General features: G+C 41.2%; 2 protein-coding genes across 12 annotated transcripts in view; one reads left to right on the top strand and one right to left on the bottom strand.

Annotated features, from left to right (window-relative positions):
- Positions 1 to 1,540: 1,540 nt before the first annotated feature.
- On the bottom strand, positions 1,541 to 8,191 carry DDX5 (DEAD-box helicase 5). Its single transcript, XM_036268277.1, has 13 exons — positions 7,972 to 8,191; positions 6,590 to 6,755; positions 6,157 to 6,253; positions 5,932 to 6,065; positions 5,758 to 5,823; positions 5,358 to 5,499; positions 5,114 to 5,274; positions 4,840 to 5,012; positions 4,385 to 4,495; positions 4,093 to 4,154; positions 3,930 to 3,989; positions 2,457 to 2,681; positions 1,541 to 2,248 (listed from the first exon to the last, which is right to left on the bottom strand). Exons 1-13 carry the CDS (start codon positions 8,013 to 8,015, stop codon positions 1,845 to 1,847), a joined length of 1,845 nt encoding a protein of 614 aa, XP_036124170.1. The 5' UTR covers positions 8,016 to 8,191; the 3' UTR covers positions 1,541 to 1,844.
- Positions 8,192 to 8,445: 254 nt separating this feature from the next.
- The window catches only part of CEP95 (centrosomal protein 95), a 37,754-nt gene continuing 18,423 nt past the window's right edge, over positions 8,446 to 27,776 (top strand). For 3 of the 11 annotated variants that reach the window (XM_036268275.1, XM_036268267.1, XM_036268266.1), the window contains exons 1-7: positions 9,027 to 9,073; positions 10,541 to 10,669; positions 11,617 to 11,724; positions 16,002 to 16,112; positions 19,823 to 19,928; positions 21,762 to 21,877; positions 26,712 to 26,843. In XM_036268275.1, the coding sequence (XP_036124168.1) occupies positions 9,055 to 9,073; positions 10,541 to 10,669; positions 11,617 to 11,724; positions 16,002 to 16,112; positions 19,823 to 19,928; positions 21,762 to 21,877; positions 26,712 to 26,843 (721 nt within the window). In that variant the 5' untranslated portion in view covers positions 9,027 to 9,054. Of the gene's footprint in view, positions 8,638 to 8,790; positions 8,880 to 8,979; positions 9,074 to 10,540; positions 10,670 to 11,613; positions 11,725 to 15,141; positions 15,243 to 15,982; positions 16,113 to 19,822; positions 19,929 to 21,591; positions 21,672 to 21,761; positions 21,878 to 26,711; positions 26,844 to 27,776 lie in introns of those variants that run through there. The other 8 variants (XM_036268270.1, XM_036268276.1, XM_036268265.1 and 5 more) reach the window with 8 other exon arrangements.

The following is a 27,776-nucleotide window of genomic DNA, read 5'->3' as shown; positions in this document are numbered from 1 at the left end:
AGTGTTTGTTGTAGGACCTCTGAAAATCATTCCACACAAGTGTGCAAGTTTATAAAGAGAAACTAGAAAATTGAAGCTATTGCTAGAAAACAATTATTAACTGCAAAGCTAGGCATTATTAATGTGCATTTCCCAAATTAAAGAAACGCACCAAAGAAGCCTATACGCAAATAAATGAGAGAGAGAATGGGGAGAAAAAAAACATTTATTAGTTAAGACAACCACAGGCTGGACACAACACACATGCTAAAGTGGACTGTCTTTTAAAACTTACTTCAAAGGTAAATAGGTAAATGTTTCCCACAGCCTCACAATCATTTCAATAAGTGTTTACAAATTTAAAGGCCCACGTTAGACATTAAACAGTAAAATATGTAATAAATATTCCAACCTACCCTGAAAGCTTATATTAAAAGTCATAACGAATTTGATCATGCTATTGAAAACTGTTATTAGAGGTTGATCAGTTTTCAATGTATTAGTCCTAAAAATACCACTTCCCTCTCCCCACAGAAATTCTATTTTATAGAGATAAGGCATTAACACCAATTAAAGCCTCAGTTTAATAATCAGAATTTATAAGTGTCTCATGAAGACCTCTCCCTCTCCTGGCAAAAAAACCCATTATTATGCCAGAGACTCTCTGGGTAGACATTCAGACCCACTTCTAGCCATTATTGAAATGAAGTATTAGAAATATTGGTGAGCTGAAGTTAAATCTAAAGCTACTTCCTGGATCTTTCTAGCAATAAACCCATGTTGATTCTAACAAGACTTGTACTAGTCACTGTGCTTTCGGTTAATGTGACTTCCTCTTGGTTAACCATTAATTTTGATGAGGATTTTGTTTGTTCAAATATGAATAGACCTTAGTTTGAAGTGTTGTAGAGTTCCCTGGATTATTGGAAAGACATTCAATGACTCCCAGTGTGAATGCAATTAAGAGCCCCCAGTAATTTATGAAGACTAGAATCTATTTATAACCTGCACTAAGAACTCTAAAAACAAATTAAAATTTAGCTCCTGCCAACCTTATCTTAAAAGGTGTTAAGTCTTAGCTTTGTTCAACATTTCAGTAATTCACAATAGAGCCAAGAGAGTGAATATGCCCTTCAAAAAAGCAAGTTATTTGGAGCTATTAAATGATAAATTTTGCAAAAGGAACAAAGTCATCCACATTCCCCACATAACCAGTTTGAAGGTGGGGTGGGGCTATGCAGTTGATTTTCTATCTTACCTTAACGTTATCATTTCATCCTTCTGCTAACAAATAGGCTCTATTAAATGACTCACCTTATAATAGAGGTGCCGACAGAAAGCAATTATGCCATTTAGCCTAGAATTATAAATTTACCTAAATCAATCTCATTTTAATTCTTGCAATACGAATAGATCATTGTAAGGGCCTTCTGATCTCCCCACTTCCCAAAACTAAATTATGGAAAACAGTCTAGATGTTTTTATTAAAAAAAAAAAAAAGACCATCTAAGCAATTTTACATTACATTATATATATAAAATAAAGTACAATTTCCACTTAATTCAGTCTTCAAATATTTTTTATTGGAAGGCCATGCATTGCCTTCATTCAATGTATTTCAAATCACTGTACATTTACTTTTGTGAAAACACTTGCCTGCATTTTCTAGTACAAAAAAAACCTAAAAATTGTTTCAGGAATGTAGAGAAATATCCAACTTAAATAGCGAAAAAGTGCACCATAATTACTGCTGCACTGCAGTCATTTCTGCATTTCCCATGTTTCTTAAATAACTATCTTGTCTGGTAACACACAATATAAAGAGCAATTATGAAAAACAGACATTTACATATACTTCTAAAGTCTTATTGAGAATATCCTGTTGGCATCGGATAACCAATCATAGGCGCAGCTGCAGTAGCAGGATATGCATATGCCTGTTGGTTCATACCATTGTGCATATTTGGAACATTACTTCCATATTGCTGAGTGCTATCATAACCATTCTGGTAAGTCCCTGTTGGATTACCAGTCCTAAAACTGGTCTGTATGCCAGCAGACACAAAATTACTTCCAAAGCTCCCATTGGTGTAATTTGTAGCACTGTAAACACCATTCTGGGTCTTTGCCCCAAAATCTCTCTTAAGCAGACTAGAATAACCTCTGTCATAATTTTCCCTGTCTCTAAAGGTATTAAATCCACCCCTTTTGCCCGCAGAGTATCTGTCCCGACGGTCATCCTTCATGCCTCCTCTACCCCTGGAACGACCTGTCAAAAAAAAAAAAAAAGATAATGGCAAGCTGATTATTTCTGTGGCACAAACCATTTCCAACACAGAAAGAATTAGATAACTAACTAGATGTGGAGCATTTTCTCAACTTAGTGTCATGTAAGGTTTCACTCACCTACCAATCCCATTTGTAGACAAGTATGCAACCCAAAACCACCAACATTTCTTATTGAAGATTGATCTTACCTGAACCTCTGTCTTCAACCAACTGAAGCAACTTGGGATTAATTGCTTGATTAGCTTCACGAAGCACAGAGATAAGGTCGCTCACTTGCTTTATATTATTAGGTGTAAAGAAAGTGTATGCTGTGCCTGTTTTGGTACTGCGAGCAGTTCTTCCAATTCGATGAATATAATCCTCTGAGGAGTTAGGGTAGTCATAATTGATGACAAATTTCACATCTTCCACATCTGTAAGGTGTTGCAGTGTGGCAAAATAGCAATGTACGGAGTTTTGCACACCACAACAGCCAGACCAAAAATAAAAAGTTAGACATTTATATTCCCAAGAAGGTATGGGCTGCAAAAAATACAGTTAAAATGGTTATCCATTCCCTGTAGGAATACCATTGAGGTTGGAAAAAGAAAAAGGGAAAAAAAAAAAAAAGCACACGTCATCTGTGTTATTATTACCCACCCAATGATAGAGCCTGTCAACAGGATGTGTATTCCCTAACACATTCCCAAATCAGCAAGTCCCCTTAAAGGTTATCAAGTGACATCTGAATGCTTCTGTGCAGTAGGGCCACTTTAAGGTTCACAGCAACCTCCTTCATGTGCTCATTTTGAGGACCTTTAAATAAAAAAGTACATGGTCCTTTGCATTACACACTCATCAGAAGTTCAAAATTCTGGCCACACTGCTTGTCTTGCCAAGACCTTACAACTGCAGCTGCAAGAAAAACATACCTGTCCCCCAAAAGTTGTTTTTATGCACTGTGTCTCGTCTAGGCAAGCGCTTCCAAGAAGCCAGGATTCACTTGAGAATGTGTCTCTCTCTGGCAGGTCTCGACATGACGACTACTGTGTAGGTGAGGGAGGAACTTTCAAAGCATTGCTTTTTCCCACGGACTAAGTGTGGGAAGTTGCTCCTGCTCTAGAGCTCATGTGCCAGTACTCACCAATTTGTAAAAGGCTTAGTACCTTTTAAAGCTGCTCTCTCCATTTCAAACTTGAACAAAAATTTCATTGAACATTGAAGTTTGGGAATATTTCTTCGACATTTCAGCAAACTCACTGAAACTCAAAGACTCACAGATCACAGTAAACAGGTTGAAACAATGCAGTACCATGGCAGTCATGCAAAGCATGGGACGGAAGAAATACCACGGCAGTGAACTGTGAGGATAACTTCCTTTTTTCCCCCAGGAGAGAACAGTTTATGCGGCAGAGGTGGGTATGTTCTGCCTTTTGAAGATTACTGGCACACTTTCAGTTTTTCACCTCTCTAATCGACTGGAAGCAGCCAGCCGATCACTAGTCCTCCATCCCCCTCGAGTCCTCCGATTGTCATGCCTAGGCCTTGCCACAAAGACTGCACCTTTATATGAAAAAAAAACTTAGAAAAAATGCAGAGGTTAAAGAAAGCAATAAACTTTCTTTAAAAATTTTATGGAGATCTTCTGGAAAACCAAGCCATGAATTCGAGTTTGTACTAACCTAGCCCTCTGGAGGCCACATCTGTAGCAATCAGAATAGGAGCTTTTCCATGTTTGAATTCTGCAAAACAAGGCATATATATATGATCACTAATCTGAGCAAAATTCTAGTTTTTTGGGGGTTGTGTGTGGGCGGAGTGGTGGAGAGGAATCTTCATACTTACCATTTAGAACCCAGTCACGTTCCTGTTGACTCTTGTCACCATGGATACCCATGGCAGGCCACCTAATTAGAAAAGGTATATTAGTAGACTACATTTAACATCCGATGGATTTCAGTTTAGCACCCAACCATTTTTTGGCATCACAAATCCCTCCAATTTCACTAACATTGTGTAATTTCACCTACACCACCATCCACAAAACTCAAATCCATCACTCCTGATTTAACCTTGTCCTTCCCTTAAACTCAGCTCTAATACATCTGACTCCAATGGAGAAAGCCTACATACATACCCATCTCTCCTCATTTTTCTAGTAAGTTCATCACATCTTCTTTTGGTTTCAACAAAGACAATGGTTTTATTCTCCTTCTCACTCATGATCTCTTCCATCAGACGAATAAGTCTTGAAAGAAAAAAAATTGTAAAATTTCAAAGTCCATGGTATGAACACACATTTATAGTCAATGTACATGGCTACAAATCAAAAGGGAAACACTGCTTAATCACTTATCGAGCAATTCCAGCCTTGGCTCTTAAATAAACCATGGGAGACCTTAGTTCCTTTCCTACAGGAATGCTATACAGTGATTGCTGATTATCTGAATGAAGCAAGAATTTTCAAACAGTGACAGGCTAATTTTAAATTAACATTCAGATTATAGCCAACTGAAAGTCACTTTTAAGATAACCTATGAAATAGGAACTCAATTTACACAGCAGTTGTTTTTGTAGTACAACGTAACTTACTTTTCATCCTTTTCTACATCATGACACACATCCACAATCTGAAGAATGTTGTGGTTTGCACTCAGTTCCAGTGCACCAATGTTTATATGAATATAGTCTTTCAGGAAATCTTCAGCAAGCTGTCTTACTTCTTTTGGCCAAGTTGCACTCCACATTAGGGTTTGCCTGTCAGGCTAAAGAATTTTGGATTAAAAACAAACAATAAAAAAAACTTTTATGTATTCTAAACATAAATTCAGAGCTAAGTTTTAAGAAATATCATGAAAGCACTTACTCTTATCTGATCCACAATCTTCCTTATTTGGGGTTCAAAGCCCATATCAAGCATTCTATCTGCTTCATCAAGGACAAGGTAGGTGGTTCTTCTCAGATTTGTTTTCCCACACTCTAAAAAGTCAATCAGTCTTCCAGGTGTTGCAATACAGATTTCCACACCTTCAATTAAACACATAAATGTAAATAAAACATCTAGAACTTTTTAGAACCAGTAACAAAAAGAACCTTTTTTGGTTACACACCTCTCTCCAAATCACGTATCTGTGGTCCCTTAGGAGCGCCACCATAGATGCAAGTAGACTTCAATCGACATGCCCTACAATATTCAGCAGCTACTTGCTGCACCTGTTGGGCCAGTTCCCGAGTTGGTGCCAGCACCAAGCACTAAAGAAAGAGGAACAGAAAATGGAACAGCTTTTAGCAGAACCCTGGGGCCTAGTTTTAAACTAATGTTACACCAACAGATGACAATCTCCAGCTAAACTAAGTAAGATAATTAATTTCCCTACATGAAACCACCACAAATCGTGTCTTTTGTTATATAGTCTACAAGTCTACACTAAACTTCTGGCCAAAAACTGGGAAAGAAAAAAAAAAACAAACCACACACACACATACATATATATGTAAATATATACTTACAATAGGCCCATCACCTCTCTCTAGCAATGGCTGATGATTGATGTGGACAATGGCAGGCAGCAAATACTATTTAAGGAGTAACAGACAACAGGGGTTATATATTAAAATACTTCTGGTTTCTTCTTATTCCCAATCCATCTCCTCTAAACACCTCAAAAGTTGTCCCAAACTTACAGACAATGTTTTCCCAGATCCAGTCTGTGCTACTCCAACCATATCCAATCCACTTAGAGCAACTGGCCATCCCTGAGCTTGAATAGCAGTGGGTTCAGTAAAATTCTGTCTTGCAATCACATCCATGATGTTTGCTGTAATTAGCAGCAATTTGGAAAAGTTAATAATGCCAAGAGAAAGAAAGGAATTAAAGAGGGGGCAGGGGGAAGCAAAACTAGCACTTACCAGGGAAGTTCGCTTCATAAAAATTCAGAACTGGCTTTGGGCAGTTGTGACCTCTAACTGTAATTTCCTTGCTTCTTCTGTATGTCTCCACCTCTTGCTACAAAACAAATAATCTAATTAAGTCTTAGGACAACCTCCCCTAACTAAATAGGCAACCAGTAAGCCCCTAAATTTGTAATTGATCAGGGGCTTCAACATGGCCATTTTAAACCTGGAATGCACATATGAAAACCCCATTTTATACACAAAACATACCTATTGTTATAACTCAATCATCGTAAGCAGAAAAATACAAAGCCCTCTGCTTCCAAAAACGAGTAATACCTCTTCCCCAATAAATCAGAAAGCATGACATTTCTGGTCAGATTTTGATTTACTCTAAGTCATTATTGAATTTAGCTTGATGAAGCCACGTCAAATTAAAATTACTCACCGCTGTGCGCCTAGCCAACTCAGGGTGTTCTTGATAAAAATTCTTCTCAAACTTGGGCAGCTCATCAAGATTCCACTTCTTTTTAACTAGTTTCTCCCCAGGGTTTCCAAACTTCTTTCCTGAAAGAGGCCCTGCCCTACTTCCTCCAAATCGAGGTGCACCAAATCTGAAAAGGAAAAAAAACACACACGCATAACTTCTTACATTTTCAAACGTTTACATAGGAGTTTGTATACACACTAACTTGCCATCCCTTGGTCAATAAAAGACTTCTGCAGGGACGAGATATAGCGCTGTCCTTAGTGATGACCATTCTCCTAACAATGATCACCCTAGGTTTCATTTCCCGTTGTCCTAGTACACACTATTGAAGCCAAGTCAATAGCCCAGGATTTATCTGGTCGGAAACTGGCTGCCCAGAGGCCAAAAGCTCAGATTACACGGATAGACAACAGCTTGTGGCTACCAGCCTTTCCCAAGAGCTCAGGAATTAAGTATCTGGGGGGAGAGACAATACAAGAAGGGAGGGACTTAACACCGATGTTCTTTAGCAGCTGTTTTCAAGCCAAGGAGCCTTGGTTTTAATGACTAACGGGGCAGCACAGGCAATGAGAGCAGAACAAGGACGGTGGTGGTCTCTGGGACACTTACGGAACCCAATCGAGTACTGAGACCCCGTAGAAGGGCTTCGGATCAAGGTAACAAAATTATATAACTCAAGAAAAAAGAGAAGGAGGAGCTGGCGACTACCGGGGGAGGAGTCCCGGCCCGGGCGGAGTCGGCCGGGCGGCGTTCCCGCTGGGGCGGCGCTTCCCCCTTTGTCTCGCATTTCTCTCTGCGCCACATTTTCTCGACGCTGCCATTTTGAGCTCCTCCGCCGGGCGGGGTAACAAAGGCGCCGCCATGTCCGACAGCGGCATTTTGTACCCGCGGCTCACACACATGGCCGATTCCCTCGGCGCCGGCCACCCTCCTGCCCCCGCAGCACCAGTGGCTTCGGAGGCGGCCCTCTCCGCTCCCACAGAATTCCCGGGGCTCCTAAAACACCTCTCGAAAGGGAGCACCTAAGAACAGCGCCGACTTCGCCCGCCTCCAAGCGTCGCTTTCACCCCCTTGCAATAACGTTCCCCTGAATTCTCCCCACAGCTGCTCAATCGCCGAGGTCCCGAAGCCCCCTCCCGAATAAAAAACGAAGTTGAAGGCCGTTAACAGAAAAATACTTCAGTCAGTTTTGGGGAAATACAGAAATGGCGCAATCGTTCGACTGAAGAGGCCTCAAAATAGGCTAAGAAAAGAGGTCCTCTTCGCCACCCACCCCTCGTTACCTCATCGGCCTCCCATCCCCCACCCGCCGGGCCTGACAGGTCAGTTCCCACACTCACCCTCGATCCCGGCCGCGGTCTCGGTCACTCGAATAGCCCGACATGGCGTCAATGATTGCGGTTGGTGGGGAACGAAGTGGAGAGAATCGGGTGCGACGAGTCGCCAGAGGCGGCGTCGGCGAAAGCGAAGCCTTGCGGGGGCGGCGGCGGCGGAGGGACGGTGATGACAGGAGCCTGAGCTGCCCGCCTAGAGACCGGTGGAAATGAATGAGGTGCCGGCCGCGTCCCAGCAGCCGGTTTTATAGGCTGGACCGCCTCCTCTGCCGCAGAGAATGCTGGGAGCCGCTCTATGACCTAATCACTCCGCCCCTGCGCAGAGGCTGCAACGCCCGCCGACGTTCCGGAATCCGCCATGTTCTCGCCCCTCCCCCCGCGGCCCCTCCCTCAGATTCGCCCGTTTTTTTTCGCCCTTTTCACGCTGGGCCCACCCACCACCGCGATGCCTCAGCCTGCACTCTCTTGACTTCACCTTTTTCTCGTCTTTCCACAGCTCAAAGAAGGCACCCCACCCTTTTTCAGGTCCAGCCCAGGCGATAAAATGGCCAACACACAAAAACCCACTCCGCCCACTTGGAGTTGTTTACGTCGCCGAAGAGCTTTCACGCCCAGAACCAAACGAGAAAGAAGGCGGAGCCCGGATTGTCACGTGGCTGCCCCGCCCACCGGGTGAGAAGGCCGCACTACTTCCTCAGTTGGCGTCGGCGGAGGAATACAAGGCGATTAGCTCACCGGAAGTGCCGCGCCAATGCCGCGGTAATGCCGTGGGGAGGCCGACAAGGGCCGTTGGGTGACCCGCCCTGTCAAGCCCACCCACCTGGGAATCCCTCAGCGCGATCTTGCCGGAGGAGAACAGTATCTAAAGCCCCCAAACCGCCGCCTCGGCTCGTGCTGCGAAAGGAAGTGCTCTGGTGACCAATCAGCAGCGAGAAGCCGTTTTAACGTTCCTCCCTCTCTCACCCCTCCTCTCCTGTACTCGGCTTTTGTTCCCCCTCCTCTCTGCTCTGTGTCTGCGCCGCGCGGCCCTTGCAGGACACCGTCCCCGCGCGCCCGGCTCGGCGCCCGGCGGCGCCCTGCCTCCGCGACATGGCCGGCTCAGAGGCTGGTGAGTCTCGGCCTGGAGCCCCGGTGTGTGGACGAAAGCCTTCCAAGCCCCCGAATGCCCCTGTCCGTTTTATCTTGAGACCTCCGGCCAGCCTAGGCTAGGTGTTGGTCGTGACGACAGCCCGTCGTGGTGGGCGGGCTCGTGGGCTAGGGTGTTTTAGCCCAGCTCCCTGTCGAGGGCGACCTGGGCAGGGGACAGAAGGCCCTGTGGCGAGGGCCGAGGGACGCCCGCACCCTGGCCGCAGAAAGGGCAGTTGGAAAGTCTCTTCCCCAGACTCGTATTTCTCTGGGGAACCCAGCCGCTGTCAAGGCGCTCTCTGCTCCTGCCTTGTGGGGCCTGAAGTCGCACATGCATCTGAACTTGTGAGGAATGGCACTCTTAAGTTCTCTTGATGCCTCCGCCAAAGTAGAGTGGTTGTGGGTTTTTCTGTTCCGTGCCCTCAGGAGTTACCAGCTTTGTCTGGCACCACTTTTGAAAAGCGAATTGATTTGGTTGTCGAGGACGCTTTCCTCCTCTTCTGCAGGACAGCGTTCAAGCCAGTTGTCATGGTTTGGTCTCGTGTGAGAAACGGGCACGCGGGAGAGGGAGATGGTGTGAACACAGAGTCCCGCATATCTGGCACATGTTGGAGTAATCGAATACAGAATGAAAGGGACCACCAGTCTCTTCAGGGAACACGGGTTTCGTTTTATGAACTACCTTTGGTCGAGAAACCCTTGAAATACGAATTTCATCGATATGGGGGCGAGGAGAGGGGTACACAAGAAACTTAAGCAGTATTGGTAATGTGCTAATTCTGAATTTAGGAACCATTGGTGTGTTTTTCCATATTTTCTTTCATATAATCAAATGTTAAAAACGAACAAATACCCTAGTGTAGGTGTCATTACTCAAGGTCTTAACAGCCTAAGTTAACCACCTATTTGGGCACCAGAGAAATTCTAACTTGCACAAGATAATTGGGTAAAAACATGACTAATGCTAGTGGGAATTAGAAGCAACATCCATTAATTACTTTCTGGTAGCCTCAGAATATCGCTAACAGTCTTGTTTGGGACATAGTATTCCCATTTACTTGTAAATATGTTCTAAATAAAAACACCTAAGTATGGCTTGTAAAATAAGAACTACAGCAAATAACAAGATTTTAGGTTGCAACGGTGAAAATTGGATTTGCATAATATTTTTGACTGCCCTGAAATCATAGCAGTGTGGAAGACATTCCAAGAAATTAATCTTTTAAAAAATCATGCCTACTGTATACCCATTAAAATATGGCATGATTGGAGAAATAAAATACATTTGAAACTTAAAAAAACATGCCTAGGAGGTATTTTAAAATTCTGTCATAATCTAATTCATTATCTTCTACAGAGTTCAAGGCCTGTTTTGTGAGGGATGTTTTTTTAAAAAATGACTTTTTCTACTGTTATTTAAAGCTGAATTTTTCCCTATTTTTGCCAACAGAGTGGGTAACAGTTGCCAATAACCTTCTCCTGAAATGTCACATACACCTGAGGATACATGATCTAGAAGATTGTGATGCTAATGTCTTTATTGCTCTTTATCAATCCATTTTGGGAGAAAAGGTACCAGGTAAGGGTCCTAAAAATGGGAATAATAATGTTGGTATCTTAAGCCAGAAGTTTTTAGTGCCTTTAGTTAGAGCCTGTGGTATTTATAAAATCTTGAGTTTTCTGTTTATCTACATGTTATTTCTTCTAAATTAGTGCATTCATTTTCTTAATGAATACCTTATGAGATCAAGCTATAATAACAGCTTTCGTCAAATCACTTTGACTGGTCTTGGTCATCACTGTTTACTCTAATCAGGCTAAATGCCTTGTGAAAGTCACACCCTTTCTGTAAATGTACTTTCAAAGGTTCTAAAATTGAGTGGAATTTAGATACTTGTCAGGTTCACTTAACCAATATTATGGATGAGAATTGGTGTTTGTACTGTAGCCCTGGACATTCAGTAAGCCTCCTTTCACACCTTTTGTGGGCCCCCCCCCCCTCATGGAAAGCAGCCCACATTTATTGGTTCAAGTCTCACCTCATGCATTGCCTTCCTTATTATCATATTATCATCTCCTTGAATTTAGAGACTTATCTTTAGTATGGTGCTTAATGTAGAGCACATGTTCATACATTTATTCAACTATAGTCAATCAGTCAACAATATTTGACCAATAAAGATTCTACTATGTGGAATTCGGGCAGGCTCTATTAACTTTATCTGCACTTTTATTTTATTTTATTTTGAGAGAGAGATAGAAACATCAATGTGAGAAACATCAATTGGCTGCCTCCTGCACACTCCCACACTGGGGATCGAACTGGAACCTCTCAGTCCATGGGATGAGGCTCAATCCACTGAGCCATACCACCTGAGCTTTATCTGTACTTTTAAAGACCTATTCTATTTGGGTAGAGCTTACTTTTGTAGCAAGCGAGCTTACTCAAAAGCCTAATCAGAGACAGACAGATGAAAACTTAGACCCTTGTATATGCAAAATAATGTAGCTTTCTTTCCCCGGCAGACCTCATAGCTAATCCCAGGAGTCAAGAGGATGAAGCTCACAATGCACAAGCAGTAATTGATTCTCTGGCCTTGGATTACCTGCAGGTCAGCTTGTCTCATATAACAGGTTGGTATATATTTAACCATCAGATAATTTTGCATTTTACTAACATAACTTGTTTAGAACCCTAGACACTGTTTAGCAAAATGAGTAAGTTTATGAAGTAGACTAAACAGCAAGGTTGAGCCGAGATAGTTGACTGGGTATAGTTAAGGCAGCCACCCTGAGAGCTTTTCTAGGAGTCAGACATTGAGTTTATAATGGATCTGGGTCAGAGTCCTAGCTGGTAGTTTGAACTGTGATTTTGTTGTTGTTATTTTGTTATTTCAAAGCTGCCACGCTGCTTGTTTGTAGTAGCTAAAAATTAAAAACACCTAAATTGCCCGGCTGGTGTGGTTCAGTGGTTGAGCGCTGACCCATGCATCAAGAGGTCGCTGGTTCAATTCCTGGTCAGAGCACATGCCCAGGATGTGGGCCCGATCCCCAGTGGGGGACGTGCAGGAGGCGGCCAATCGATGTTCTCTCTCATGATGTTTCTCTCTCTCTCTCCCTCTCCCTTTCTCTCTCTCTAAAGTCAATAAAAAGAAAAAAAAATTTTTTTAAACACCTAAATGTCCATTAATAGCAACAGGTTAATAAATTATGGTAGCTCTATAGAGGTAACTACTCTGTAGCTGTAAAAGATAATTATGATGCTCTTTTATTTATTTTTTAATCCTTACCTAAGGATATTTTTTCCATTGACTTTTAGAGAGAGTGGAAGGGAGGGAAGGATGGGGAAAAAGAGAGAGAGAAACATCGATTGCTTGCCTCCCCACACCTGACCAGGACCAGGGATCAAACCCACAATCCAGGTACATGCCCTTGACTGGGAATCGAACAGTTGACCCTTCAGTGCTCTGGCCGATACTCTAACCACTGAGTCACACAGGCCAGGGTATGATGCTCTTTATGTACAGTGTTCCATGTTAGTGAAGCAATCTCCAGTATATATTGTGTGAGAAAAATGTGTAGTTGCAATGATAACGTGCAGAGTATGCTACTATTTGTAAATACAAAGGTACAGACAATATATTTGCAGTTGATTTCACGCAGAAGAATTCTCTAACAGTTGTTCTCAACCTGTGGGCCGCAACTCCCTTTGGGGGTCAAACGACCCTTTCACAGGGGTCACCTAAGACATAACAGTAGCAAAATTACAGTTATGAAGTAGCAACAAAAATAATTTTATGGTTGGGGGTCACCACAACATCAGGAACTGTATTAAAGTGTCGCAGCATTAGGAGGGTTGAGAACCACTGCTAGAAGCACATACAGGAAACCTGTAATATTGTTTGCCTCCAATAAGAGGAACTTAAAGGCTATAGGACAAAGGAGGAATGAGAATTTTTACCGTATACCTTTTATACTTTTTGAATTTTGAATCATGAATGTATTTACCTATTCAAAATAAATAAAATTGTAAATTGTTTTTGAACCTTTTTCTTTTTTTTTTTTAATCCTCACCCGAGGATATTTTTCCATTTTTTGTACAGATAGAGTGGGAGGGAGAGAGAGAGAGAAACATCGACGTGAAGGGACACATCGAGTGGCTGCCACCCGCACGACCAACCAGGGCCGGGGACAAACTACAACCAAAGTACGTGCCCTTAGCGGGAACCGAACCCGGGTCTCCAGAACGCAGGCCGACGCTCTAACTGCTGAGCCAAACTGGCCAGGGCTGAACCTTTTTCTTAAATAGAGTAAATTGTTTCCAGCTAATGAACAGAAGGGATCTTGGAGACTTGAAAACTGTACTTAAATGTCTAAGAGGTTTACACTGTTGATCTATTCTTTGACAACAGTTAAAGGAGATAAATGTTAGTCAGGATATAGGTCATTTACATCTCTTAATTTGATATTGATAAGAACAAATGTTTGCAAAAAAATTCTGTCTTTTAAGTTTTTGAGTACAGTTCTAGGTGAGTAAATGTGGTAAATTAGTTTGGATATCATTCATTTTGAGGGATAATCCTGGGGTTTCCCTGTTCTTTTGCAATTTAGAATTGCTTTATCACTGGAGTAGGGTAATTTCTGGTTTTTTGTGCTTTTTAAACATGATAGCAAGGTGTCTGCTTATAGAACTTTTTATTATAGAGCTTCCCCTTATAACTCACATCTACTCCCATGAAAAATTGTTAAACTGCTTACTTCCAGTAGATTGCAAAGCAGTTTTTCTCTTCTTGTGTTTTGTTTAAATTAGTTTCTCCTACACCATGAATCACTGCATTCTGGCAGGCAGTCTTATTAGCTGGGTTGGCAGAATATTTTCCCCATCCTAGAAACTGTGAAGTTCTGAGATGCCCTTAGGGTATACTTGTGTAACATATTAAGCCAGAAAAACATAAAGCTTAAAAACAAGATTTCTCTTTAGTTGTTTTAAACACAAAAAATCTGTCAAACATTGTTTGAGTAGTGATATTACAAAACATTAAATTTCTGGTTTAGGTTTGTTTTGCATCATGACTAAAGTTAATGGCTAGATTCTCTCAAATATCAAATTTCCACTCTGCTCCTTCCATACTGGTTTGAACTCATGAGACTGCTAGGCATGATCTCCCAACTCAAGTGTATCAAGAATTAAGTTTATCCATAACTGATGTTGATTGGAGTCTATTTTATGGGACATTTAACATGCCAAGTTTCCATGCTTTTGCAAAGCTATTTCTGGTCAATATTCCAACTTACATTTATTAAAAATCTGTTATGGGCCTGGTGGTGTGCTAGGTACTATTTAAAGATTAACTTCTAATCCAGCCGGTGTGGCTCAGTGGTTGAGTGAGCATCGACCCATGCACCAAGAGAGGTCACCAGTTCGATTCCCGGTCAGGACACATGCCCAGGTTGTGGGCCCGATCCCCAGTGGTGAGCATACAGGAGGCGGCCGGTCGATGTTCTCTCTCGTCAATGTGTCTAACTCTCTCTCCCTCTCATTTCCTCTCTCTAAAAGTCAATAAAGAAAAAAAATTTTTCTTTAAAGGTTAACTTCTAGGCATAAAGTGGATGTGATGGGAGATGAAGCTGGAAAGGTTGGGGATGAGGTGTGATTAAAAAGGTTCTTATTTTAATCCTCACCAGAGGATATTTTTCCATTGATTTTTAGATAGACTGGGAGGGAGGGAGAAAGGGAGAGAGAAACATCCATGTTACAGAGACACATCAATTGGTTGCCTTATGTATGACCTTGACAAGCCAGGATCGAACCTGCAACCGAGGTATTTCCCCTTGACTGGCAATTGAACCAGCAACTCTTCAGTCTGCAGCTGATGCTCTAACTCCTGAGCCAAACTGGCCAGTGCTAGAAAGGATTTTACATGTTGGGAGCCATTGATGGCTTTTTGTTTCTTGTTTGTTTTTTAATTTTAGAGAGAGAGACACATCGACCAGTTACCTCCCTCATGTGCTCCAACCAGGGGGTTGAACCTGTAACCTGGTATGTGCCCTGACCGGAAATAGAACCCATCACCTTTTGGTATACAGATGCCGCCCCAACCAGCTGAGCCACACTGGCCAGGACACATTGACAGTTTTTAATAACAAAAGTGGTATGATCTACACAAAGTGAATAGGAATTAACACATTTGAAAAAAATTATGAAATCTGCTTAAAGTATTCCAAAAAGTTTTATTGTTTTCTTTTTCTACTTCTTTACTGCTATTTTCAAAACAAATCACCATCTAGAAGTAGGATTCCACAATCTGAAAGTGTTTTCTGCCATTTTTTTCATCCACCAAATAAAGTTCTGCTTAGCTGTTTTATACTTTGGTATCAGTTTTATCAGAGGATATTTTAAGTCCATTTATTTTGCTTCTTGATAAAGGAAGGGATATGCCAATGGATTATGAAACACCATATTCATATTGTTTCTTCAGATATAAACTGGCATCAGGAAGTTGATGTTTTTAGTTCTGTTGACCCTTGAACCAACACGGAGTTTAGGAGTGCTCACCCTTTCGAAGTCAAAAATTCATGTATAATATAAGTTGGCCCTCCACATACACAGATTCTCAACCATGGATAGAAAATACTGTTTTTGAACCATGGTTGATATAATTCTCAGATGCAAAACCCAGGGGTACAGAGGGCTGACTGTATATTTATTGAAAATAATCTGCATAAGTGGATTCACACAGTTCAAACCTGTGTTGTTCAGAATCAACTGCATTATATTGTCTCTTGTGGGTTGGTTTATAAACATTGTATGTATCTTAAATAATATTTTCACAGTGGTATATACATTTCAAAATTATGAGGCTTTTGATTTCTTGATTAAATTTTTTAATAGCTCTGTATTCTGTGTCCAGGAGAAAATATAATGAAAGGAGATAAAGAATCTATTAAGAATCTCCTAGAAATATTTGATGGGTTACTGGAGTATCTTACAGAACACATCAGTGAAACATCTCACGAGAAAAGTAAGTGTAATAATAAAAATATGGTTTAGTTTATTTCTGTTATGTCCCTTTTTACCTTTTATATTTATAACTATTTTTCTTCATAGGAATTACAATCACCAATATAATATACCTGATACATTTAATTATAAATTTAATTCTTAGTGTTCTAAGTGGTTGAAAACCCTATCTTAGACTGTCATCATATACTTTGTCAACTTGGATGTTGCTTATAAATTACTTAAAAATTGATAATAGAAAGCTAAGTTGTGGCTTAAATTACTCATTATTGCATGAAATTCCTTACTGCAAAATTTCCTATGTCAGTACTGCCACAGTAGTTAGAAATTTGGATGTTACTGAGGTGTCAGCAGAAAGAATTGGTGCACTTCTGTCTGCAACCCACACTTTGGTTTGTGTTAGCCTTCAAGTAACCTACTTCCCTAAAATGTAAAATTTATTATAAAATTATTTATTTTATGATTTTTAATAATTATAAAGATCAAGATTGCCATATTATTTTCCAAAATGGTTATGGTTATTCAAACTAGATCAACAGTCTATAAGGGCTATTTATAGTCTTTGGCTAAAAAAATCCCATTTCTAGGGGTTTACCCTAAGGAAATTATACAAAAGAAAGTTAGGTGCTTAAAGGTCTTCATTGAAAGGTTAGTTATCATTGCAAGAAAAACCAAAACCCTATATGTCTTAACAATTTGAAGTTGGTTAAGTAAACAATGCTGTATGTCATGGTTAGAATAATATGTGACCGCCCTGGCCAGTTTGGCTCAGCGGTTAGAGCGTCGGCCTGCGGTCCGGAGAGACCCGGGTTCGGTTCCCGTTAAGGGCACGTACTTCGGTTGCAATTTGTCCCCGGCCCTGGTAGGTCGTGCGGGTGGCAGCCACTCGATGTGTCCCTTCACGTCGATGTTTTTCACTCTCTCTCCCTTCCTCTCCCTCCCATTCTATCTGTACAAAAAATGGAAAAATATCCTCGGGTGAGGATAAAAAAAAAAAAAATCCTTTGCCCTGGCCGGTTTGGCTCAGCGGTTAGAGCGTTGGCCTGCGGTCCGGAGAATAATATGTGACCCACTGAAGAATGGGTTTAGTGCCCTGGCCGGTTTTGCTCAGTGGTTAGAGCATTGGCCCTTGCACCAAGGAGTCTCAGGTTCGATTCCTGGTCAAGGGCATGTACCTGGGTTTAAGCTTCAATCCCTGGCCCCAGTCGGGGTCGAGTGGGAGGCAACCAGTCAATGTCTATCTGTCTGTCTGTCTCTCTCTCCCCCCCCCTCCCCCTCCCCCACCCCCACTTCCCCTCTCCCTCCTACTCTATCTAAAAAAAAAGAAAGAAAAGAAAAAATATCCTCTGGCCCTGGCCGGTTTGGTTCAGCGGTTGGAGCATTGGCCTGCGGTCCAGAGAGACCCGCTAGGGGCACGTATCTCCGATGCAGTTTGTCCCTGGTCCTGGTTGGGTTGTGCGGGTGGCAACCACTTGATGTGTCCCTTTCACGTCGATGTTTTTCTCTCTCTCTCTCACTCCCTCCCACTCTATGGAAAATGGAAAAATGTTCTCGGGTGAGGATAAAAAAAAAAATTTTCTTCTGGTGAAGACTTGAAAAAAATGGGTTTACTATTGTCAGGTTACTCATAAAAAATTTCCAGTGACAATAGCAATTAACAAATTCTAATATAAATGAAGACAAAAAAATTGGGATGGTTCATCATTCCTAATACACTGTTGATGGTCAGACTTATGCTGTGACTATAACATTTGAAGTTAATCTTAAATTCTTCATTTAGAGATAGTTTTCTACTTTTTATTCTTGTTCCTAAAAAGATTTAAATGCATATGTAGGTAAGGCCTGGAAGGAAAGATAGAAAGGCATGCCACTCTGGATATTTCTTTTTTGTTTCAAAAACTTTTGAACATTTTAAGTGTTGAGTGTTTTTTGAGTGTGTAATATATGTTAAATACTAGCTTAGCTACTCTCAGAGGATTTAAAGCTGCATGCCATATTTAATGTTCTCAAAGAAACCTATATTCCAGTCAGAGATAGCCATAAATACATATAATAAAACCATTGTAGGAGAATTGAGGGAGAGTGAATGACCTGTGAAGCTCGCCTGATTCAAGGCTAACAGTAGGTATTTGTTTTTCTTTTGTTTTATCCTCACCCGAGGACATTTTTCCATTTTTTGTTCAGATAGAGTGGGAGGAAGAGAGAGAGAGAGAGAGAGAGAGAGAGAGAGAGAGAAACATCGATGTGAAAGGGACACATCGAGTGGCTGCCACCCGCACGACCAACCAGGGCCGGGGACAAACCGCAACTGAGGTACATGCCCTTAGCAGGAACCAAACCAGGGTCTCTCTGGACCACAGGCCAACGCTCTAACCGCTCAGCAAAACCGGCCAGGGCTACCAGTGGGTATTTTGATGCTCTGTGGCTTAGTCATTTTAGCTGCAAGATTAAGAGGTAGAAAACCACTTCTAAGTAAAGTGATTGATTAATTTAGAAAATTATTATGACAGCAGCAGTTTTTACAATGTAGTGCTTGATTGCAGGTTGGGGAGGGATGATAGTGACCTGGCCGAGAATAGGGCAGTGCGGATAGAGGGCAGAACTTAGAGTTTGTTCTCTCTGAATCTGGTAGCAGTTAAATGCTGAGAGAGGGATCTTCCCAGGGGAGGTCAGTAATATGTGGACAGCTTAGTGCTGCTAGGAGGGAGTTGCTCAGAGAGGGCTCCCTATGTAGTATTACCTTAGTTGGATAGCGTTTTCTAAAGTCTGAGTGTTACCTTTGCAGGTCTAAGTTTATATGGCAGTATTACCTATAACTGATGAGATTCTTCAAAACACCAATTAATAATGGGAAATAAATCTTTATTATCACTAGTCACTTCAGGTGTGCAGAGTAGCTTCTTCCTGGTACCTGAGCTAGTATTTCATTTACCACTGGAAAAAAGGGGATTTTGAGGCAGACCATGGGCTAAGTGCTGCTCACTGTATGACTCAAGCTCTCTAAGCCTCAGTTTTCTCGTTGAAATTCTTTTACAATTGTAAAGATGGTTAAGTAAATTGGTATGCATAAACAGTTTAGCACCAAGCTTAGCTCAAAGTAACTGCACAATGATTGTTACCTAATGTTATTAAATGTTGCTTGGTAAATGCAGAGGAGTCTTATCTGAATCATAGGCTATTTTACCAGCACACTTCTGAAATCACTCCCCTGGTAAGTTAGTGCTTCTGGTGAAAGTGTATTCATCAAATATGTTGGGGTAGAAAAGAGGTTGTTCAAGTCCTAAGGAAAATATTATCCAAGACTTGACTTGGCCTGACTCTTAGAGCTTAAAGAAGGCTGACACAGTCATGTTTTTCTGAAGCCACACCCTAGTCATCTTGCCTCAGACACCCCTTACAGATAGAGATGTATAAAGAGTCATAAATAAGACCTACCACCTAGTTTAAATAAGAAAACATTGCTTAATACAACTGTAGAGCTTGCTTTTAAAGCAACACTTGTATTGTTTTATTGTTACTCAGGTAGTACATTTTTATTATAGGTAATGAATTGGTTCTTTCAAATTTTACTTTTGCAAGAGCCCTGTTTACCAGGAGTTGAGGGTGCCTTACTGTTCTTTCCTTTACTCACCCCCTGTATAGAAATAGTATATTAACTTGGGATGTTTGTTTTTGGTTTTTGGTATTATTATTTTTATCTATTCTAAACAGGTGAAACTGGACAGGGTTTTAAAGAATCCCATGGAGAAGAACCTTTGGAAGAGTCAGAAAGTACTAAAGAATCCAGATCATCATGGAAAAGAGTTTCTTTTAGGAGGTACCACTCAATGTCTATGAATTTAATCAAAACAAGTTATGCTTTTTCCTTCTCCTAAGAATTAAAATTGCATACAATATACCAGAATGGCATCAAAAGAAAGAAAGCTAATGTGAAAATTTTACTAACTTTTAAACCTCCCTGAGGGAGTTTTAAGAACCTTGTGCTAAATACAGTACTTAATTCTCAGCATTAACCACCTACTTATTTTTAAATTTTTCATTCATCTTCAAAGTAGTTTATGTTCCTTTTTAAAAACTTGGAAAGAAGAGAAATAAAAAAGAAGGAAAACAAAATCTACCATTTAGAACTAAATAATTGCTTTAACATTTTGTTGTACTTTAGTCTTTCTTACTGTTTTGTTTTGTTTTTTTAATTTATTTTTATTTATTTTTTATCCTCACCCAAGGACATTTTTCCATTTTTTGTTCAGATAGAGTGCGGAGGGAGAGAGAGAGAGAGAGAGAGAGAGAGAAACATCGATGTGAAAGGAACACATCGAGTGACTGCCACCCGCACGATCCCACCAGGGCCGGGGACAAACTGCAACCAAGGTACGCACCCCTCGTGGGAACCAAACCCAGGTCTCTCTGGACCGCAGGCCGATGCTCTACCGCTGAGCCAAACAGGCCAGGACCTGTTTTTTTTTAATTTAGTTATATTATGCCTGGCCGGTGTGGCTCAGTGGTGGAGTGTCAGTCCATGCACCAAGAGGTCGCTGGTTTGATTCCCAGTCAAGGCACATGCCCAGGTTGTGGGCCCAATCCCCAGTGGGGGGCATGCAGGAGGTGGCCAGTCAGTGTTCTCTCTTATAGATACTTCTATCTCTCTCTCCCTTCCTCTCTATCTAAAATCAATACAGGAAAAAATACTAATAATTTAGTCATATTGCCTGTATAATTTTGTTTCCTGCATTTCAAAATTAGCACATCAAGTCTTTCTCCAAGTCCTTAAACTCTTTATAATCATTTTTAATCACTGTGATAACATACTTTTTTTTTTTTTTTTTAATCCTCCCCCAGGACATTTTTCCATCTTTTATTCAGATAGAGCGGGAGGGAGAGAGAAGAAGAGAGAGAGAGAAACATCAACGTGAAAGGGATACATGGAGTGGCCGCCACCCACACAACCCAACCAGGGCTGGGGACAAACTGCAGCCGAGGTATATGCCCTTAGCGGGGAAACGAACCTGGGTCTCTCTGGACTGCAGGCCAACGCTCTAACTGCTGAGCCAAACCGGCCAGGGCAACATACCATTTTTATGGGTGCATCATAATTTACTAAACCATGTTTTTAAAGTGGAGTTGGTTGTTCCTTTGTTTTTATATTATTTTTTAATGTGATCTGTACCTTTGTTTATTCTTTCTCCCTTTTCTCTCCCATTATCTTTAAGTTGTGTTCAAAGTCAAAGAGCATTAATATTATAAGGCTGTTAAAAGTTGTTAAATTGCTTTTCCAAAAGGCTGTGACTATTTATACACCACCTGCAGGATAAAAGTGCTGGGTTACTGAACCCTGGTGTGCCAATATCATTGACCAATATCAGAGTTTTAAAATGTGCAACTTTCATAGACAAAATATTCCGTTACAGGTTTGATTATATGTCTGCTAACTAGATGTTGACTATTACAATATTGTTTTCTTTTAAATATCTAATTCTCAGATAAGCAGCAAGAAGTGAGTGGTGGAAGAATGTGTCTTTCTCTTTCTGTGCATAGCAATGAGAAAGCTGAATACTCACAGGCAGGCTCCTTGAAGCAGCTCTTGGGGTTCTCATGGGAAGGGCCCTCTGTGGTCAGGCTGGGCTCTGAGTAAGTGAGGGAACTCTTTCAGGTGTTCCTTGTCATCTGAGACTTTGGGCCCCTCTTGGGATGGAGATGAAGCAGAATCCACTGGTGAAATAATTAGACTTGGAGACACAGCACACACCTTTTCTCTTAGAAGTAATGGTGAGTAGTTAAACTTTAAATATCAGTTATTGTTATTCAGTATACAACAATGAGAATGTAAGTAGTTATACTGAGGAGTGTTTAAAGTTGAGAATAGAGAGAGCCCTAACTTGACTTAAGAACTGAAATTCCAGAATACCACCATTACTCACTAAATATGAACAGCTACCTGAAATGGGAATCATTGGCATATGGGCAAATAGTTGGATGCCCATGGGACTTGATGCCATGGGAAGAGAATTCCAGATGCAGCTTAACAGTCTAGTTACGTTCTGAGTACTCTTTAAGTATAGTTTCCTGAACTGGGTGACTCGCTTTTTTCATAGTTTCAGCTCACAGGTCTGTACATCCAGTGGCAGTTTTCCTCCCAGGCTTCAGGCCACATTTCTAACAATCTACTGCTTATACACAGTAAACCTGAATATCTTTCAGGCCCATTTTGAGCCTTTCTTCTCACCCTCCTCCAACCATCCCACTCCCTGTTCTGCCCACTTGATTGCCATGCTCTTCTCTGACATTATATTGTTTCTTCTGCTGGGATGCCTCTTCCTTTCTATTCCTGGAAAACTCACCCTGCAAAGCCCAGTCTATCCCCGATCTGCCTCAGTGATCAAAACACTCCCAAAAAACAAAAGTTCTGGACCAGATGGCTTCACAGGTGAATTTTACCAAACATTCAAAGAATTAACCACTATCCTCAAACTATTCCAAAAAACTGAAAAGCAATAAAAGCTCCAAAGCTCATTTTACAAGGCCACTATTACCCTGATTCCAAAACCAGAAAAAAACATTACTCAAAAAAAAAAAAAAAAAGTTATAGGCCATGCTGATGAACATAGATGCAGAAATCCTTAACAAAATATCAGCAAACTGAATTCAGCAATACATTAATAAGATCATCAAGATCAAGTGGGATTTATTTCTGTGATACCATCAACCAATTAAGGTAATGTGCCACATAAACAGAATGAAGGATAAAAATCGTGATCAGATCAGTAGATGCAGAAAAAAGCATTTGACAAAATTTAGCATCCATTTATGTTAAAAACTCTCAGCAGTGGGAAAAGAGGGAATATACCTCAATGTTAGAAATTCCATATATGACAGACTCACAGCTAATACCATACTCTGTGGTGAAAAGCTAAGTATTTTCCTGCCCTGGCCAGCATGGTTCAGTGGTTAGAGCGTCAGCCCGTGGACCAATGAGTCACAGGTTCGATTCCGGTCAAGAGTACGTACCTCAGTTGTGGTTCATCCCTGGCTCTGGTCGGGTTGTGAGGGAGGCAGCTAGTTGATGTGGCTCTATCACATTGATGTTTCTCTTAGTCTCTCTCCCTCCCTCCCTCCCCCTCTATCTGATAAGTAGAAAAATATCCTCAGGTGAGGAATAAAACAAACAAACAAACAAACAAAAACTAGGCCTGGAGATGTAAAGTATAGCATAGGGAATATAGTCAATAATACTGTAATAACTATGTATAGTGTCAGGTAGGTATTAGACTTGGGGGATCATTTTGTAAGTTATATACATGTCTAACCACTATGTTATATATGTGAAACTAATGTAATATTGAATGTCGACTAGAATGACAAAATTTAATTAAAAAAAAACACAAAGACTTTTAAACAGTGCTGGCTTGATTATTACTGCCATTAACATTTAATGTTATTGTAACCTCATCAACTGTTTTCCTAATGACTTGTGACTAAATCCTATTGAAAATCTGCAAAGGAAAATTATAAATTGAATTTGATCCATAGAAGGAAAAAGAAACTGAAGAAAAAAGAAATGGGCCCAGGTTAAAAAGAAGAGCATGGGGTCAAACTGATGACAAATTCAGTATCAGGTAGTAGAGAAATTGTGGACCAAATTATGAGTTTTGAACATTAGCTTTAAGAGAGATATGGTATTCATGTGAAATATGAAGGTACAGAGAGAGAGGTGCATTTTTTAAATGAATTGGCCACATTGCATTGACTTGTGGAAGAGAACACAAAAAGACGTTTGCTGATTTTTTTTTTTTTTTAATGGGCCTTGGAATCAGAAGGACTTGGTCCCCATGTTTGCTGATTTTTTTTCCATCCTCAGCCGAGGACATTTTTTCATATTTTGTTCAGGTAGAGTAGGAGGGAGAGAGAGAGAAACATCAACGTGAAAGGGACACATCGAGTGGCTGCCACCTGCACGACCAACCAAGGCCAGGGACAAACCACAACGGAGGTACGTGCCCTTGGCGGGAACTGAACCAGGGTCTCTCAGGACCGCAGGCCGACGCCCTAACCGATGAGTCAAACTGGCCAGGGCTATGTTTGCTGATTTTTAAAAGACATCAGATGAGTGTCAGAAATGTTATTTATTTATTTATTTTTCAAGAATATTTTTCCATTTCTTTTCAGACAGAGTGGGAAGGAGAGAGAGAGAGAGAGAGAGAGAGAGAGAAACATAGATGTGAGAGACACACCATCTGGTTCCCTCCTGCATGACCCCAACCAGGGTGGGGACCGAACCGCAACTGATGCACGTGCTCTTGATTGGAATTGAACCCACGACTACTTGGTCCACAGGCTGATGCTCTAACTGCTGAGCCAAACTGGCCAGGGCGAGTATCAAAATTTTTAAAATACATGGTGTCTTGGAATAAATTGCGTGGATTTGGGGATCTGTACAAGGTGAATTTTTCTGTTTTTAGTGATTGTCAGTTGATCATTTTGGTATCAACGAATTTTTAGGGTACATTCTCATACCTTCAAAGTGAAGAATAAGTTTATTGTGAAGTCTTTCATTAAATTGAAAAAGGGAGCCCTGGCCAGTGTGGCTCAGTTGATTGGAACATCATCCTGTACACAAAAAGGTCGCAGGTTCAATTCCCAGTCAGGGTACATATCTAGGTTGCAGGTTCAGTCCCTGGTTGGGGCTCATATAAGAGTCAGCAGGTTGGTGTCTCTCTCTCACATGGATGTTTCTCTCTCTCCCCCTTCCTCTCTCTAAAATTAATCAAAATATCCTTGGGTGAGGGTTAAAAAAAGGGGGATTAGCTAAAGAACATACATGCATACCCCATGGATACAGACATTGGTGTGGTGAAGGCCAAGGGAGGTGAGGGTGGGTGGAGGTGGATGAAGTGGGGGAAATGGAGAACATCTGCACTAGTGACAACATTTAAAATTTAAAAATAAAATTGAAAAAGGGAGCCCTGGCCGGTTTGGCCCAGCAGTTAGAGAATCGGTCTGCGGTCCAGAGAGACCCGGGTTCGGTTCCCGCTAAGGGCACGTACCACGGTTGCAGTTTGTCCCCGGCCCTGGTTGGTCGTGTGGGTGGCAGCCACTCGATGTGTCCCTTTCACATCAATGTTTCTCTCTCTCTCTCTCTCTGTTCCTCTCTCTCCCTCCCACTCTACCTGAACAAAAAATGGAAAAATGTCCTCGGGTGAGGTTAAAAAAAAGAAAAAGGGATAAAAAGTCATTAGGCCCTAGCTGGCAGTGCCTCAATTTCAGTTTATCCCCGGCCCTGGTCAGGGTCATGCAGGAGGCAACCAATTGATGTGTCTTTCTCACATCAATGTTTCTCTTCCCTCCCAGTCCGTCTGAGAATAAATGGAAAAATATCCTCGGTTAAGGATTTTTTTTAAAAAAGTCATTAGGGCCCTGGCCAGTTTGGCTCAGCGGTTAGAGCGTCAGCCTGCGGTCCGGAGAGACCCGGGTTCGGTTCCCGCTAAGGGCACGTACTTTGGTTGCAGTTTGTCCCCGGCCCTGGTTGGTCGTGCGGGTGGCAGCCACTCGATGTGTCCCTTCACGTCGATGTTTCTCTCTCTCTCTCCCTTCCTCTCTCTCCCTCCCACTCTATCTGTACCAAAAATGGAAAAATATCCTCGGGTGAGGATTAAAAAAAATAATAATAATAATAAAAAAGTCATTAGGCCCTGGCCAGTTTGGCTCAGCGGTTAGAGCGTCGGCCTGTGGTCCGGAGAGACCCGGGTTCGGTTCCTGCTAAGGGCACGTACTTCGGTTGCAGTTTGTCCCCGGCCCTGGTTGGTCGTGCGGGTGGCAGCCACTCGATGTGTCCCTTCACGTCGATGTTTCTCTCTCTCTCTCCCTTCCTCTCTCTCCCTCCGACTCTATCTGTACAAAAAATGGAAAAATGTCCTCGGGTGAGGATTAAAAAAAAAAAAGTCATTAGGAGAGGGGAAGTCATGAATCCATTTCATTTATGCAAAGTCTTTGTAAAGGAGCGAAGTGGGTATTCCCTCAATTTCAATATTTTAATTTGTTTGATCTATAAATCTTTGATTATGATACCAGCCAAGACCCCTATCTTAGAGCTATACCTACATAACAGTCAGCATTTCTACAACTCTGGTATCTATTTTTCTAAAGCAAACTAATGAAACATTGTGTAAGACTTAGCTTTCAGGTTGCATAAATGATTCTGGGCTACAGAACAACATACATCTTGCTACCTGGTAATTGTTATTTTGAGCAATCACACCAACATAGTTCTATGAGTATGTCATTCCTAGATTTTATCCTCTGGGTACAAAATTCTTGGTTTTGGTATGACATTCACAATTTTACAAACACCTTTTTTTTTGTTTTTTATTGATTGTTTAGAGAGAAGAAGGGGGAGAGAGAGAGAGAGAGAGAAACATCCACGAGAGAAGCATCAACATTGATTGGCTACCTCCTGCATGCCCCCTACTGGGGATCGAGCCACATCCCAGGCATATGCCCTGACAGGGAGTCGAACCAGTGGTCGTCTTGGTGCATAGATTGATGCTCAAGCATTGAGCCACACCAGCTGGGCAAAAATGTTTATGTTTAATATTTTCTTTTTTAGGTACCCAAGGTCCTAACAAAATGCAATCTGAACAAGCCTCAACTGTACCATGTTTTAAATCACGTGAAGAAGTATTGAACCCTCCTTCATCTAGTTTTTTGTCCAAGAGTGGGACATCCTTTGTTGAAGATAGTGAGTAGTAATGTTAGAAGTTTGTGGACAATTGCTGTGAATTGGAGACAATAATTAGTTTCTGGGACATTGCTGTTGCTATTAGCCCTTTTACTTTTGTTGCTCTATACTTTATGTGGTTCTTTGGCTTTATATGATCTTATAAATATTTGTAATTAATTATTAACTGATTTCTTTTTAAGATGGTCTTTGGGCACCTGTTTTGCATCCAGTATTTTGTTACCTAAATCCTCTCTGAAATACTTTAGGACAATAAGAGTCTCCAATTGCCCTGGCCAGTTTGGCTCAGTGGTTAGAGCGTCAGCCTGTGGACCAGAGTCACGGGTTCGATTCCAGTCAAGGGCACGTACCTCGGTTATGGTTTGGTCCCCGGCCCTGGTCAGGGTCATGAGGGAGGCAACCAATCAATGTCTCTCTCTCACGTCAATGTTTCTCTTTCTCTCTCCCCCTCTTTCCCTTTTTCTCCCTCCCTCCCCCTCTACCTGAAAATAAATGGAAAAATATCCTCTGGTGAGGATTAAAAAAAAAAAAGTCTCCAATATATTAGTTTATCAGGTGGTGGTCTTCACATTACTAGTGAATGACAAAATGTAGTAACTTGAAAAATATTCTTATTGTTATCTCTGGGGTTTCCATATGGGTAGCATTACCTAAAACCATTGTTAATGGCTACCTTTATAACATGTGGATGAACCATAATTTATAGAGCTATTCTTCAAGCCATTTAGGGTTGTCATTAGGTTTTTTCATTGCTTTTAAATAACTTTTTAGGAAACTTTTATGATAATATTAAAATTACATTCTTCCTAATTTAATTAGGTCCCTACTTGTTCACTGCGGACGAGTCCTTGATTTGTTTTTGTGTGCTTTTTAGAAAATCAAGTTAAAATATATTTATAGGTAGTATTGTGAACATGTTTATATAGGTATGTG

This window comes from Molossus molossus, unplaced genomic scaffold (assembly GCF_014108415.1).
Source record: "Molossus molossus isolate mMolMol1 unplaced genomic scaffold, mMolMol1.p scaffold_m16_p_19, whole genome shotgun sequence".
Taxonomy (NCBI): domain Eukaryota; kingdom Metazoa; phylum Chordata; class Mammalia; order Chiroptera; family Molossidae; genus Molossus; species Molossus molossus.
Note: the sequence above shows the minus strand (reverse complement) of the source record. Positions and strands in the feature narration are given on the sequence as shown.

What these genes read in the sequence shown, in the direction of transcription:
- DDX5 (XM_036268277.1), bottom strand. Translation starts at nt 8,015, where the DNA reads ATGTCGGGCTATTCGAGTGACCGAGACCGCGGCCGGGATCGAGG. An exon ending in GATGTAGAAAAGGATGAAAA is followed by an intron (nt 4,496 to 4,839) that starts GTAAGTTACGTT and finishes TTTTCTTTCAAG; the next exon opens with ACTTATTCGTCTGATGGAAG. An exon ending in GGTTGAAGACAGAGGTTCAG is followed by an intron (nt 2,249 to 2,456) that starts GTAAGATCAATC and finishes TTTTTTTGACAG; the next exon opens with GTCGTTCCAGGGGTAGAGGA.